At 39.4% G+C, this 15,804-nt stretch overlaps 2 protein-coding genes and 1 long non-coding RNA gene across 4 annotated transcripts in view; 1 reads left to right on the top strand and 2 right to left on the bottom strand.

Annotated features, from left to right (window-relative positions):
- Nucleotides 1-7,923, bottom strand: part of rundc3b (RUN domain containing 3b) — a 32,649-nt gene extending 24,726 nt beyond the window's left edge. Inside the window, exons 1-3 of the mRNA XM_077575305.1 lie at nucleotides 7,765-7,923; nucleotides 566-690; nucleotides 13-280 (exon numbers count right to left, since the gene is read on the bottom strand). The gene's annotated coding sequence lies outside the window, so the exon portion shown is untranslated. The remainder of the gene's footprint in view (nucleotides 1-12; nucleotides 281-565; nucleotides 691-7,764) is intronic.
- LOC144057569 (ATP-dependent translocase ABCB1-like) lies at nucleotides 759-13,398 on the top strand. Of its 2 annotated transcripts, XM_077575295.1 has the most exons (23): nucleotides 759-896; nucleotides 2,728-2,798; nucleotides 2,896-2,971; nucleotides 3,057-3,219; nucleotides 3,296-3,332; nucleotides 3,399-3,590; nucleotides 4,313-4,484; nucleotides 4,567-4,691; nucleotides 5,112-5,283; nucleotides 5,376-5,489; nucleotides 5,551-5,661; nucleotides 5,743-5,868; nucleotides 6,480-6,683; nucleotides 6,765-6,935; nucleotides 7,535-7,696; nucleotides 7,798-7,986; nucleotides 8,063-8,209; nucleotides 8,306-8,410; nucleotides 8,494-8,571; nucleotides 8,672-8,755; nucleotides 8,826-9,029; nucleotides 9,827-9,927; nucleotides 10,010-10,423. In XM_077575295.1, exons 1-23 carry the CDS (start codon nucleotides 813-815, stop codon nucleotides 10,152-10,154), a joined length of 3,033 nt encoding a protein of 1,010 aa, XP_077431421.1. In that variant the 5' UTR covers nucleotides 759-812; the 3' UTR covers nucleotides 10,155-10,423. The 2 variants fall into 2 exon arrangements, with proteins under 2 accessions (XP_077431421.1, XP_077431422.1); XM_077575296.1 differs by lacking the exons at nucleotides 759-896; nucleotides 2,728-2,798; nucleotides 2,896-2,971; ... (10 more) ...; nucleotides 6,765-6,935; nucleotides 7,535-7,696 and adding exons at nucleotides 10,520-10,717; nucleotides 10,957-11,163; nucleotides 11,376-11,522; nucleotides 11,624-13,398 and having other exon boundaries at nucleotides 7,846-7,986; nucleotides 10,010-10,150; nucleotides 10,287-10,443.
- On the bottom strand, nucleotides 10,054-14,662 carry LOC144057576 (uncharacterized). The gene is made up of 4 exons (XR_013295289.1): nucleotides 14,514-14,662; nucleotides 13,789-13,935; nucleotides 10,833-11,069; nucleotides 10,054-10,692 (listed from the first exon to the last, which is right to left on the bottom strand). It is a non-coding gene; the product is annotated as an uncharacterized LOC144057576 (long non-coding RNA).
- Between the last annotated feature and the right edge of the window lie 1,142 nt (nucleotides 14,663-15,804).

The following is a 15,804-nucleotide window of genomic DNA, read 5'->3' as shown; positions in this document are numbered from 1 at the left end:
ATACACACTTACCCTGAATGTTGTATTGTTTCATAATTTTTAAATGCCAGAAGCTGGCGGTTACTGGCACACCACAATGTATTTGCCTAACTCCTTATCTTCAGTATGCCATGGATGGGGAATATCTTGCTTCTCCAAATCATTTGTGTCGTTTCCATCGTTAATGCTCCCTGGTTCACGTTCCTCGATGTCGCCAAGTCCACAAGATCTCAACTGTCATGGACTTTACCTCTGTATTGACATCTCTTTTTTTTTTCTTTTTTTTACATTGTGGCATCATCTGTGAAGGTTTAAAGAAAGTAACAAGTCAATTTTGATATAGGAGTAGACAGTGTATCTCTTTTCAAATGTAGGACGTAAAGGTAAAAATTCAGAAAAACAATTATTTAAGTGAAGTACATGAAGGGCATGAAGAATTTACACTTTATTACTTCCTAGTATTGGACTTCACTGTCACAACTTAACAGATCTTCATTAAATGTGAAGGCATGACAATAATCCATCCATTTGAAAAAATTAAATATAATCCGTAACTTATTTAACTCAAAGTGGAGTTTGTACTCACTGAGTGAATGGATTTTTTTTAGGATGCTGGGTTGGGTGATTCAGGTAATTCATCAAGTTGATTTTCAACAATGAAACAGCATAAGAGGTGGGAAGAAGTACATGGGTAGATGTGTCTTCATTTGTCTATGGAAACCACAAGTTAGTTTTGAGTGGGACTCAAAACCAATCATCAAGTCACAGTACGAAGTGTAGGACCGCCTCTCGAAACAACACTGTACTGTCACCAGTTAGGTACAGCTTTGTTTATGTTTTTTTTTTCAGCCAGTGGAGGGCGTATCGTAACGGATGGCAGCGCTGGATCAAGTTGGAGCACAGCCGAGGACGTGCAGGTATGGCAAAAATGACACTTTTGATCGTTCAAAAACGTTTAGTCCGCTGAGATGTTACTAAGGCGTTGGAACTATGCAGCAGCTTTTTACGTGTAGAACCGGGATCATTGCCTAAAGTGAATTTGTTCATATCTCTCGTTTAACGGAGGTTTAAATAAGTCAAGCAGTAAGCGGCTGTTGTTTTTCTAAGCTTCTTTGCGTGGCTGTTATTTTATCTAAATAGTTTGCAACCACTGTAAATTGTTTTGATAAGTAGGCGGAGTGGAGTCGTGTACGAAAGCAGGAAGGTATGGCAGGAAGGGTTTTGTGTTTACCCAGGAAGTATTCTGCTCCGTTAGCTCGGTTGCTATATCACGCTCAACTGTAGCACACAGCCGATACAGAGATGAAGAACAACTATCTCACCGATTTAGAGTCATCATATTTTTACAATTACTCATGAGATTGAACTTTGAACTAATCGTCCTGGCTGCCAGTCGGTTCATACCCCAATTAGACTAAACCCAAATATATGGTTAAGATGACACAGGAGAATTAAGAAATGTAAAAAAAATATATATATATATATTTTAAAATTATTATTATTATTTTTAAATATGTTAGAAATATCTGGACTGAGGTGTCCGTGGAGCAAGTGGCCTCCATGCATTTCTTCATGAGGATTGTTGATAAACATGCATCGATGAGCGTTCTAAAAAGCGCAAAGGGTTAATGGGCCCTCATGACAAAAGAGATAAGGCTAATTCCATATTTTTGAAGCAAAGTCTGGTTCAGTTGACAATACAAGAAGAAATGGTCTAATAAGTCAAGTTATGAAACTGAATAAAACAACCCAAAAAAAAGATTAGAGCATCGTTTTTCCCACCAAACCTGAGTTTAGAAAAATCCTTAGTCCTTCCAATCTTCAAACAAATACGAATTAGGAATGCATTATTTAACAGTTGAGCAATACGTGATCCCGTCTAACAGGAAATAAAACTGATTGCATTCTGTTTTGTTCCATTTTAATGTCAACTTGCTTACAGCTAAAGGTAAGGTGTAACTTAAGATTTCAAAGGACGTCTTCTTGTTAGAATTTATGTAAACACAATGATGATTAGATGTCTGTTTGACTGGTGTGGTATTGAAAATTTGAGCTTTTGATGTAAGGTTTTTGGACACCAAAAAGACTAGCTGGTGAAACTGGCTAATGTGGACCCTTTTAAAATACATGAATAAATTACGATGGGTATTAGCATGAACATTTATAATTATGAACCCGGTATGTAGCCCAGCCCCGTTAAATTAATGCTAACAGGTGTGGTGGTGGATAAGAGTTAACAGTTCAGAAACGAGATTACAACTTAATTAAAAAAATAAAAACTCACATACGAACCTGAAGCTGTTTAACCCAGTAATAGAGTCGAGCTAGTAGGTTGGGAGAGCGTTTTAAAAATCAATACGTTAACGTATTACTTGTACAAAAGCATGGCAGAATTAAAGTTTGGAATTCACAGACAGGAACGCATGCGCACTAGAGCATGACAGCTTTACATAGAGTAATGTTGTATTACACTGCCATCTACTGGCCAAATTGACAAATTCAAGCTTTATAGAAGATGGATGGACTTATTCTGATTACATTTTCTTTGTTTTAAAAAATATATATATATATATAATTACAGTATTAATACCTCATCATTGGATAGGTGTCTACATTATACCTTTACAAATATTAAGTGGTCTGTGAAAATCTTTTGTCATGGCTTCATTTTTAGAAAGGACTATTGATTAATTGATTTTTTAAATGTTATTATTGATTGCAAAATGACCCGGCGTCTTCCTCTGACAGGCCCCAAACATGGGTGAAACAGACAAGTTACAAAAGGACGTCCCCAATCACAATACAGATATCTATTTAAGGTAATATTCTGGAGCACTTTAACAAACCAGTTGACTGTCATATTAAAAAAAGTGAATTCAAAATTGGAGTATCTGTAATATGTTTTTTTTCCCCAAGTGAGTACAATAAAACAGGAAGTAAAAAGAAGAAAGAAAAAGAGGGTAAAATGGTCACAGTTGGACCCATTGAACTGGTATGTTGTCTGTCTATCTCTATCTCTCTCCTTTTTTTTTACAATTAGAGACTAATAATGACAATTCCCGGTTACATGAGCACAGTTCAGGTTTGCAGATGGCATCGATGTTATACTAATCATCTTCGGGACGGTGATGTCGGTGGCCCATGGGCTGGTGTTCCCCCTCATGTGTGTTGTGTTTGGGCACATGGCGGACAGATTTATACTTTCCTCAGCCATGTCTAAAAACAACACCCGCTACTTCAGTAAGTTCACAGAGACAGCAACAAATGGTAGCCTTACTTAACGACAAATATTACACCTTATTTTCTCTATTTTCAGTGTCCACCAACAGCACCTTACAGGACGACATGGCTGGGTAAGACCAAGAAGTCAGTTTACACTCAACTGAGGCAGGTTTGACAATTTGTTTTTCCTTTTCCAGCTTTTCTATTTACTTCGCCATCACAGGGGTCTTGGTGCTGGTGGCTGCCTACATGCAGGTTGCTTTTTTTACACTGGCTGCTGTACGACAAGTCAAGCGCATCCGCAAGCGTTTTTTCCACAGTATCATGCGACAGGACATCGGCTGGTTTGACGCCAACGAGACGGGAACACTCAACACTCGACTTGTTGAGTGAGTGATTTCATTGCATGTTCCATTCTGCAGATATGATGAATTGAGCCGCCTGTTTCCCAAAATGTGTCTTAACCCTGGAGAACCTACGGGGTCAAATTTGGCCCCTATAAATTCTGCTACTCAAATAACAAATACCTTTTTTTTTTTTTACAAATTTAACTTCAAAAGTCCAGAGTGCCACTTCTGACCCCTGCATGGGGCCATCTAGTGGATGAATATTGCACTTACATGAGCCAGAGTGGTGGTGACAAGATGGCTGGCAACATGCTGTTTTGTTGAGCTGGAAATCAATCCAAACAAAACCATCTTCTCAGCAAACCATCAGATGGTAAAATTGTGGTTTTTTTTGTTAATCTATTTCATATCATGTTGCAGAATGCCTAGGAGTATGTTTTATATATTTATATATATATATATTGATAAATTAGCAACTCTGAGCTAGTTAAAAAAACAAGGGTTAAAATTGAAAAAACATATATTTTAGTGTTCAGTGAACTTATAGCAGTCATTTAATGTATAATTCATAATTTTCCAAAGAAGAAAAGGGTTCTTGGGTTCTCCAGGGTTAAGGAAACTGTTGAGTCGTCACTATATGGCGAACTGGGTTTAACTGCCCACGACTTAAGACGCTGAACTGGGCAAAAAATATGCCATTTTAAAAAGGTGGCAATGCTATAGTGGCTTTACAATAATTCATGATCATTCATTTGTCCGGGCAGTGACATCTATAAGATCCAAGAGGGCATTGGAGACAAAATGGGGATGTTAATCCAGTCGCTTTCCACCTTCATTGCATCTTTGGTTGTTGGCTTAAGCATAGGATGGAAGCTCGCTCTGGTGGTCCTGGCCGTCTGCCCCTTGCTGGGCCTGTCAGCTGGCATTTTCAGTAAGGTAAAACCTGCTCTTTGTCCACCTTGCCTTCATCCTGAAAAAAAATACCCTTTTCTTGCTAAACTGATATGCCTCTCCTTAGGTGGTGACGTCATTCACCGCTAAAGAGCAGGCTGCTTATGCTAAAGCGGGCGCGGTGGCACAGGAGGTGCTTTCTGCCATCAGGACTGTGTTTGCCTTCAGTGGTCAGCAGAGAGAGATCCAAAGGTTTGTGGACGCTCCACCTACAACTATGGTTGGAGATGGACATTGTGCTTTTTCCAAACATTAGCTTTTGTTTTATTTTTTTCTGGAAACATTAGCTTTTAATTCTCAGGTGTGATTGACAGTGTTGCATATTGGATCTCACTATGTGGATATAATAAGTCTACACACCCCTGTTCAAAAGCCACATTTATATGATGTAGAATAATAATAATATAAATCATTTTAATACCTTTTCTACAAATCCAATAATGAATGCTGGATGGTTTGAGGTTGATTTGTCCATGAATGGTGGTATATAACTTGTACTCCTTTTTATATCACAAAAACCTGGCATTTGAACAGGGGTGTGTAGACTTTTTTTGTAGCCGCTGTTTGGCTAGAAAAACTAATTCTTTCTTTGGTTTATGTACTGCCAAACAGGTATCGTAAAAACTTGGAGGAGGCTAAGAACATGGGAATAAAGAAGGCGATGAGTTCAAACACTGCCATGGGTTTCACCTACATGATGATCTTCCTGTCTTATGCTCTGGCGTTCTGGTATGGGAGTACGCTGGTTCTGAGTAAGGAGTACACGACTGGAACTGTACTCACAGTGAGCAGACATTGAGAGAAATGTGAATTTTATTACAATACAATTGCCCTTAAATATAATTTCAATACTAACAATAATATTTTTGTGTGAAGGTTTTATTCGCTTTAATTTTTGGAGCAATTGCATTGGGGCAGACATCACCAAACATCCAGTCGTTTTCCAGCGCCCGAGGAGCTGCACGCCAAGTGTACAGCATCATTGATAATGTAAGAAGAACGAGCACATTTTGAACCACAACTGAGCTCAAAAGACAATTTGACTTCACAGAAACCGAGCATCGACAGCTACTCAGAAACCGGCTTCAAGCCCGATTCAACCGATGGAAACATTGAGTTCAAAAACATCCACTTTAACTACCCCTCAAGGCCAGAAGTCAAAGTACGCTTGTCATACTATTAAATTTCATCTGAACATACTAGAAATCCAAACTTTGCATGATTGGCATGTTACGATTTGCAGGTATTAAACAACATGTCCCTTAGTGTAAAGAGCGGACAGACCATCGCCTTAGTGGGAAGCAGCGGCTGCGGGAAAAGCACCACCATCCAGCTGTTGCAGAGGTTCTACGATCCTCAGCAGGGATCCGTACGTGCATATTTGTGAAAAGTTACTACATCCATTTTCTTCCCTGGAGAACCCAAGAACCCTTTTCTTCTTTGGAAAATTATGAATTATACATCAAATGACTGCTATAAATTCACTGAACACCAAAATATATGTTTTTTCAATTTTAACCCTTTATTCCCTAATTTAGGATTAGGGGCTAATTTATGAAAAAAAATATATATAACATACTCCTAGGCATTCTGCAACATGATCTGAAATACATTAACCAAAAAAAAAACACAATTTTACCATCTGATGGTTTGCTGAGAAGATGGTTTTGTTTGGATTGATTTCCAGCTCAACAAAACAGCATGTTGCCAGCAGCCATCTTGTCACCACCACTCTGGCTCATGTAAGTGCAATATTCATCCACTAGATGGCCCTATGCAGGAGTCAGAAGTGGCACTCTGGACTTTTGAAGTAAAATTTGTAAAAAAAAAAAAAAAAAAGGTCTTTGTTATTTGAGTAGCAGAATTTATAGGGGCCAAATTTGACCCCGTGGGTTCTCCAGGGTAAAAAAAAAAAAAAAGAAGGACAACACCTTTCAAAACAAACAATAAAAGAGAATACCTTTCTCTCCCAATTTGAAGGTATGTATCGATGGTCATGACATCCGTTCACTCAATATCCGCCACCTGCGAAAGCTGATTGGCGTGGTGAGTCAGGAGCCCGTCCTATTTGCCACCACCATATCCGAGAACATCCGATACGGCCGAACTGACGTGACACAGGAAGAGATCGAGCAAGCCGCCAAGGAGGCCAACGCTCACGACTTCATCATGAACTTCCCTGATGTATGACTCTATTGATGACTTCGACTTTTTCAAAAAAAAAAATCACGTCAAGTCACTGATGAGATTGTTGTTGTTGAGCAGAAGTTTGAAACGCTGGTTGGTGACCGAGGGACTCAGATGAGTGGAGGGCAGAAGCAGAGAATTGCTATTGCCCGTGCGCTGGTCCGTAACCCCAAGATCCTTTTACTGGACGAAGCAACATCTGCTCTTGATGCTGAGAGTGAGACTATCGTGCAGGCTGCACTCGACAAGGTACAAACACAGACCGGCGTTCATTTGCATATTAGAGAATTAATCCTGGAGAACCCAAGAACCCTTTTCTTCTTTGGAAAATTATGAATTATACATTAAATGACTGCTATAAGTTCACTGAACACCAAAATATATGTTTTTTCAATTTTAACCCTTGTTTTTTGAACTAGCTCAGAGATGCTAATTTATCAAAATATATATATAAAACGTACTCCTAGGCATTCTGCAACATGATATGAAATAGATTAACAAAAAAAAACACAATTTTACCATCTGATGGTTTGCTGAGAAGACGGTTTTGTTTGGATTGATTTCCAGCTCAACAAAACAGCATGTTGCCAGCCATCTTGTCACCACCACTCTGGCTCATGTAAGTGCAATATTCATCCACTAGATGGCCCCATGCAGGGGTCAGAAGTGGCACTGGACTTTTGAAGTTAAATTTGTAAAAAAAAAAAAAAAAAGGTCTTTGTTATTTGAGGAGCAGAATTTATAGGGGCCAAATTTGACCCCATGGGTTCTCCAGGGTTAAGTAGATCGTACACCCCCCCCCCCAACCCCTCTTGATATTTCTATTGACAGTTTTATCATTCGTGCAGGTGAGACTGGGTCGTACCACCATAATTGTGGCTCATCGCCTCTCAACTATCAGAAACGCCGATATCATCGCTGGCTTCCAAAATGGAGAAGTTGCAGAGTTAGGTACTCATAGCCAATTGATGGAAAAACGGGGCGTGTATCAAACCCTCGTCACCATGCAGGTAACAATTGCATAAAAGCACCGTGACACATTTAGGGGACATTTATCTAATATCGCAACAATATATACCTGTGTTGTGATTTTCCCATCTTTATCTTGTAGACCTTCCAGAAAGCCAAAGTTGATGAGCAGTGGAACAGCGAGCTGAATGAAAAGAGCCCAATAACCAAAATGGTCGATGAATCTTCCATGAAAAGGAGGAAGTCCCCAAAAGGGGTTTCCTCTGCTGCTCTAGAGGGAATGAAAGAAGAGAAAGAAACATTGCTGGATGCCCAAAACGAAACAGAAAAGGTGACATTAGTTTATTTGAATTTTGGCAAAGAATAAAGTAAAACCTGATTCAACATGTCTTATCTCTTTTCTGCAGGATGAAAATGTCCCACCAGTGTCGTTACTCAAAATTCTGCATTTGAACCTTACTGAATGGCCTTACATTTTGATGGGGGTCATCTTTGCTGCCATCAATGGATTATTACAGCCCCTGTTTGCAGTCATCCTCTCAAAGTTCATTGCTGTAAGTGACAATTTGTGTCCAACTGGATCACATGTTTTCCTGGAAGCAAAAAAAAAATCAGAATAAGATAATCATCTTTCTCTTTCAAATTTTCAGGTGATGGCTGAGGCTGATCAAGAGCTGATCAGAAAATATACAGAATTTCTTTGCCTCATGTTTGCAACTATTGGAATTGTCATTTTTTTCACCATGTTCCTCCAGGTATGCATACACATGGAAGAGGGAAGTCGTCATTCACAAGTATTGAATCCCATGTCCAATTGTGCTTGGGTCACATTTTACAGGGTTACTGCTTTGGAAAATCTGGTGAGATCCTGACGTTAAAACTGAGACTTGCAGCCTTCAAGGCTTTGATGAGGCAGGTAAGTGAAATCACAAATTCTCGGGACAGACGGTTTGCAATTTTTACCATTTCTCTGTCAGGACAATATTTTTTTAATTTGAGGAGGAATTACTTTATAGGACCTCGGCTGGTTTGATGACCACAAAAACAGTGTTGGAACGCTCACAACAAGGCTAGCCTCAGATGCTGCTCAAGTCCAAGGGGTGAAGCATTTGCAGTTTCTCACTCATACACATAGGTTTCTATTTCCTCAAACCCTTTACCTCTGCTCAGGTTACAGGACTACGCCTGGCCACGCTGGTGCAGAATATTGCCAACCTCGGCACTGGCGTGATTCTTGCCTTTGTGTATGGCTGGGAGCTGACCCTGCTCGTACTGCTGTTGGTGCCAATCTTGGCAGTGGCTGGAACTGTAGAGATGGAGTTGCTAGCTGGGCAAGCTGCCAAAGACAAGAAAGAGTTGGAGAAGTCGGGACAGGTGGGCATTTGCCATGTGAGGCACTCTTAAAACAGTTGGGTCAAAAATAACCCTATTATGGGTTAAAAAATTGACAGATCCTCTACTTGGCTCAATTTGACCCAATTTTGGGTCATAAAATTGGGTTGTATAGCATACAACAACCCAGAAAGTTGGATCAGATCGTCTATTTGGGTCAGTTTGACCCACCTTTGGGTCAAAAATTGGGTAATTTTCCATAAAATAACCAGGAAAGTTGGGTCAGATTGTCTATTTGGGTCAAAAATTGGGTCATTTTCTATAAAACAACCCAAAAGGTTGGGTTAAATCGTCTACTTGGCTCAATTTGACGCAACTTTGGGTCCAAAATTGGGTCTTTTTTTTTTTTTTAACAAAACAACCTAGAATGTTGGGTCAGATCTACTTAGATCAATTTGACCTAACTTTGGGTAAAAATAAATAAAAATTGGGTCATTTTCTATAAAACAACCCAGAAAGTTGGGTTAGATCGTCTACTTGGGTCAATTTGACCCAACTTTGGGTAAAAAAAATGGGGTTTTGTTTTGTTTTTTAGATAAAACAACCCAGAAAGTTGGGTCAGATCTACTTGGATTAATTTGGCCCAACTATGGGTTAAAAAATACAAAATCTAATGTTATTTTGTATAAAACAACACAGAAAGTTGGGTCAAATTAAACCATAAAGCGAATCAGTCCATTTTTGATCCATAAATAGGTTCCTTTTTGACCCAACTGTTTTATAAGTGTGGGTTAGTAACCATGGTATACATGTCATGTTTTCATGTTGCATCTCATCAGATTGTGACAGAAGCCATTGAAAATATCCGTACAGTTGCATCTCTGACCAGGGAACCCAAGTTTGAGTCGTTGTTCAACAATAACCTGCAAGTCCCATACAGGTATGTGAGGGCTGTCCATAAATGGTTGAAATGGTTCTCAATGTTTTTTTTTTTTTTTAAATGGTTCTGTGTATCTCTGTAGAAACGCCCAGAAAAAGGCCCATGTGCAGGGTTTTGCCTTCTCTTTTTCCCAAGCCATGATTTACTTCACTTATGCCATATGTTTCTGGTTTGGAGCTTGGCTTGTTGAGCAAGGACGAATGGATGTTGAGGGAGTATTTCTGTGAGTAACATTTCCTCTTGATAACCATTTCATGGGGCATTACAGTGGAAAAATAACTCCAGCTTTACATTTCCATTACTTATTCATCATTTATTTAAGTCAATTATGTATACTGTAAATCGATTGTCTTTCTCAGAGTGATTATGGCAATTCTGTACGGTTCAATGGCCGTTGGAGAAGCCAATTCCTTCACTCCAAACTATGCAAACGCCAAAATGTCAGCCGCTCACATCATGATGCTCCTGAACACAAAGCCTGCCATTGATAATCTCTCACATGAAGGACAGTCATTGGTAAGCAGCAAGAAGTGAGCTCCACAGCGGTTTGCAGGCTTACAGTATTGATAAATTATCTTTCTGGAAAATCCAGGACCAATTCGATGGTAATGTGTCCTTTGAGGGCGTTAAGTTTAACTACCCCTCGCGCCCTAATGTACCCGTCCTCCGAGGACTGAATCTGAAAGTGAGCAAGGGAGAAACGCTGGCCCTGGTGGGAAGCAGCGGCTGTGGGAAAAGCACCACCATCCAGCTTCTGGAGAGGTTCTACGACACCAAGCAAGGGAACGTGGTGAGAAAATGATTGCACCTGATTCTTTCGCATGATTCTTTTCTAAAATGTTATCGAGACTAGTTCCAAATTATTTACATTTAATAGTTTTTTATTTGGGGTATTTTTGACCTACCTTTGATCCAAACAACTTTCCTTGGTCTTAGTCATCTTGCTCAAATCCTGGACTATCAACTTTTCTCGACTTCTGGCATCAATGATGACTGACATGAGTTGTATTTTTATCGATTGTCCTCCAGATGATTGATTCCAAGAGTGTGAAAGAGCTGAACATCCACTGGCTGAGGTCTCAGATCGGTATTGTGTCCCAGGAGCCGGTTCTGTTTGACTGCAGCCTGGCGGAAAACATCGCCTACGGAGACAACAGTCGTGCTGTTACTATGGAGGAGATTAAGGCAGCTGCTGAGAAAGCCAACATTCACAGCTTCATAGAAAACTTGCCAAAGGTAAATCACATTTTTGTAAAAGAGGATATAATCATTTTGATCAAAACGCACACATTTGTCACTAGATTTTAAGAAAATGATCACATTGTTTTCAGTTACTATGGCCCTATCACTGAAAATATCCTAAAACATGGACGGGCAGCTTAAATAGATAATTTTGGCAATGTGTAATATTTTCCACGGACTAACTTTGACTTTGTTTACTCGAGCAGAACTACAACACTCAGGCAGGTGACAAGGGGACCCAGCTGTCAGGTGGTCAGAAACAACGAATAGCCATCGCCCGAGCCATCCTCCGTAACCCCAAACTGTTGCTTTTAGATGAGGCCACGTCTGCACTCGACACTGAAAGCGAGAAGGTGTTTGTTTTTCTCCTTCTTCTCTGGAATTACTTCACATTTGGGCTGCCTGATGTTTAGCTACATTAACTTCTCTCCTCCCAATTTTGTTCTCGGTCAAGGTGGTGCAAGAGGCGTTGGACAAAGCTCGACAGGGCAGGACGTGCATCATCGTAGCCCACCGTCTGTCCACCATCCAAAATGCAGACCGCATAGCTGTCTTTCAGGGAGGCGTGGTGGTTGAACAAGGGACACATCAGCAGCTGCTCGCCAAAAAGGGAGTCTATCACATGCTGGTCACTACACAGTTGGGTCATGGCAGTGAATGAGTAGACTAAGTTCATTATTTAGTTTTTAAATTTTCATAGGTCTCAAATTTCATTTAATAGTGGCCGTTTGTTAGAATGCACACTATTGTTTGCGTGTCTATTAGATGACGCACAGGTGAAAGTAGAAACATTCATTTAAGTTTTAGTCATTTCTATGAGTTTTAGTTCAGTTTTAGTTGATGAAAACTCAGGTTTTAGTGTTGTTGTTTTTTCAAAGTATGTCTTTTAACAAATGCACATTATCATGTTTCAAATTCAACACATAATTAGCTACAACATTAAGAAAATCAAACTATCAAACAAGAACAAAGCCTACTGATCTTTCTTAGCGATGACCAAAATTATAATGCATCTGTACTGTTGGGTTTGTTCTTTCTTTTTCTGATGTGGGCAACAGCAGCAGGTCTAAAATGATGCATTTCCCTCCATATTTCGGACAGTCGCTCAAACATATCAGTCAATATGACAACAACAACAAATTTCACTTGCTGCCCGGCCAAAAATACCTTCCAGTTCTCCACATAAAAGTAACACACGAACGCTAAAAAAATTGACGTTAGCATATAAGCTAACTTTTGCCTGAAGCTAGCTAGCTGCCTTTTTTTTTTTGCTAGGTGTTATGTGGAAAACTTGAAGCTTACTATGACACTATGAAATGTATCCCGAGCTGACTCTAAGGCAACGTGTAATTTACATACGACTGACAGACCACCCAGTAACTTTTTCGTCCATTCTCGCCTTGTCAATAAGAACTCGCACACCTCTCGTCATGTTTTAGTCATCAAAGAGCTATCGTTTTGCTCATCGCCTTCATCCTACTGTCTTGAAAACAAAATAATTTTGTCATCGTCAAAAACACCACTTGGGCCTGTTAAGTTGAACACAAATGTGATCTCCTCACATTAATTGTTCTGCCAGTCACTACAAAGTACATTGTTGGTATAAATAGATTTACAGATGCATTATTTGCATCAAATGTTTTCTCAGGTGCAAGGTATTTTGCGTGATTGAATCAGGGAGAGAGATTTGGGAGGGGAGAAGTAAAGATAACTGACATTAACAAACATAGTATAATAGATATGACTGAAATCAGATGAATTTTGGCTGACTTACTGACTGAAGAGAAGAAAGGGAAGTCTTAAGTGCATTTGAGGGGATTGGTGCGTGCCAATTCCCAGGGTTGTAATAGTTGCGCAATGCAACCTACTAGCCAAAGATGATGCAATGTATTATCAGAATTACATATTCAAATACACATTTTGTATAATAAAATAGCCTTTACTCATTATTTTCCTTGAAAGTACCGACATATCTGGTCAGACTAGCTGCACCCGTGCCAACAGATCCTACCTCACAATTGCTCTTAATTATGTTGCTGTTAATTATGTATCATTCTGGAATGTGGCCAGAGTAATCTGCATTGCCATTGCATGTGTTGCACTCGCAGAAAGTGCTACTTATTTTTAAGATATATATTGTGAATGAAATGTACTTTACCTCTGTCAAGTAATGATCATGTGTCACAATACATTATTTGTACAAATCTGAATAAAAGATGGTTGCATAAATGTGTTATCAACTTTGTTTCCAAATTGTGTCTCTGCCTTTCACAAAGAACAGTATTAGATGTAACGTGAATGCATTTGTTGACCTGAATGTCCTGAGGAAGAAGTAATTTTTTTTTTTTGATTTTTATTATTTAGAAGGAGTTGTACAGTTGCACTCACAATTCTTCAGTTCTCATTTTGGGGCAGTAGCGAATCAGTAAAGACTTGGACTTTGGACCCAGAGGGTCATGGAATTCCTAGCTTTCGTAACTGCTGTTGGGGTGCCCTTAAGCAAGGGACTGCACCCTTCTGAAACTCACCTCAACATATGTGCACTCTGACATCTCTCATGTACAGTAAATAAGATTTTCCCTTGCGGGATCAGAGTAAAATATATTCAATTAAACTTACATTTACAACTGAAGTCTGGTGAAAAGTGGTCTAGGCGGCAGTCCAGGCTGGGTCCTCCAGCAACCCAGTTAAATTGCTGAGATAAGAACCTCAGACTCCCAGATGGACATCCTCTATACATCCTGGCTACACCTACAGGTTCTGTTACTAAAGTTAAAGAACAGAACAAGAGAACAGAGGGCATTATAGAAACCAACATCTTTCATGAAACATGTCTTGCTGATGGTGATGTGAACCAAGCTCCTTTATTGACCCCTCAATTTAATTGGACATGGACTAAATGGCCAGCTCAATATCCTAATATTACTAGAAAACAATTTGACCCAACTTTGTGGGTTATTTTATACAAAATGACCCAATTTGGCATTTCACTGGCAGTGAGTCGAGATGACCGTAATTAAACACTATAGCTAACTTTTAAGCTAACATTTATTTTCCCTTTAAGGTTTTATTTGCTTTGCTTGTTGGAGCATTTGCATTGGGGCAGACCTCACCAAACATCCAGTTCTTTTTTCGCGCCCGAGGAGCTGCACGCCAAGTGTACAGCATTATAGACAATGTAAGAAAAGCAGAAACGCAAACACTCTTCTATGAGTTTTAACAACAACAAGAACAAGCCATGTGCACTCTTTTCTATGGATAAGACTTTTACTGGTCACTAAACGGGAGAAGAAATGATCATAAATCCTGTTCACGTACGCAGCAAAGCAAAACATTTTACTCACACAGGAACCGACCATTGACAGCTATTTGGAAAGCGGCTCCAAGCCTGATTCAATCAGTGGAAATATAGACTTCAAGAACATCCACTTTAACTACTCTTCAAGGCCAGAAGTGAAAGTAAGCTCCTCACGTACAATACCTGGGTTCTCCCTTACTGCGGTCACGCCCCCTCGGCAACACCGCGAAAAGCAATAGCGGAAGTAATGGCGACACCAAGAAATAACAAAACGCAGGAGACACGTAAATTTATGTATGCTAATATTTATTGAATGTCATAGTAATGATAGTGGTTTTATCGAATATTATATACTTTGGAAGAAATTGGCACAATTGTGTGTTTTAGTAAACGCTCGCTATTGTCGCGTCCGTTACGTCACAACCAGCACGCAGCTGTGGCAGCTCGAGGTGACGACGTAGCGGATTGGACGTATTATGTTTCCAATTCCTAGAGGGATTTTTTTTTCTTTGCCTCTCCAAAGAAGTAGAAAAGAGAGAAGAGATAAACGAGACAAAGGGTGCAGGGTGAACAGAAAGTAATGGGATTGGACCTTACAATAAATGGTAAATGGACTGCACTTATATAGCACTTTATTTAAACCATATGGTGTAAAAATGGTATAGATTTTTTTTTTTGCCAAAATGAAAAGAACAACTTTATTTCACAAGAAACATTAAGTAAACACTTTATTTTACTAGGCCACAAATGATGAGGCAGGCAAAATCTGTTCACCAGGCCTTGAATTTTACACGCGATAATTTGTGAAACTCAATAGTGTAATGTAATTGTATTATTTACATGATTTCCACTAGATTAATTAACAATAATTAACAATATTTATCTATTTATATTATTATCCCAGCTGACTTTAGGCGAGAGGCAAGGTACACCCTGGAATGGTTGCCAATATGCATGAGGAGAATATTCGAACTCCACACAGGAAGGGTGGATCCGAACCTTGAATCGCTCATTTGTGACACAAACATGCTAACATGCAGAGCATGTACAGTTGTGCAGACTAAATATATAAAATAAATATAAATAGAAAACAGAAATATAAAATATTTTTTAACAATATTTACACTCAATTTGCAATGTCTGTTCCATTTACATAATGCAATGGTTATACCGGTTTTTCCAACTACACGGCACCAGCTCAACAAGGTTCAGATGTACTTTGCTTTACTCACCTCTGTAGTGGTTGGCCTTCCGCTTGAAAATACAGTGGAACACTGAGGAAAAACATGCCCAAATGAAATAATCAGAAATGGACACAAGTAAGCCATGGTAAAGAG

This window comes from Vanacampus margaritifer, chromosome 9 (assembly GCF_051991255.1).
Source record: "Vanacampus margaritifer isolate UIUO_Vmar chromosome 9, RoL_Vmar_1.0, whole genome shotgun sequence".
Lineage (NCBI taxonomy): Eukaryota > Metazoa > Chordata > Actinopteri > Syngnathiformes > Syngnathidae > Vanacampus > Vanacampus margaritifer.
This window is presented reverse-complemented; position numbering and strand designations above follow the sequence as displayed.

Coding starts and splice junctions, on each gene's coding strand:
- LOC144057569 (XM_077575295.1), top strand. CDS start 813: ATGTTTTTTTTTTCAGCCAGTGGAGGGCGTATCGTAACGGATGGCAGC. Junction 897..2,727: donor GCACAGCCGAGGACGTGCAG/GTATGGCAAAAA, acceptor TTCCTCTGACAG/GCCCCAAACATGGGTGAAAC. Junction 9,928..10,009: donor AACCTGCAAGTCCCATACAG/GTATGTGAGGGC, acceptor GTATCTCTGTAG/AAACGCCCAGAAAAAGGCCC.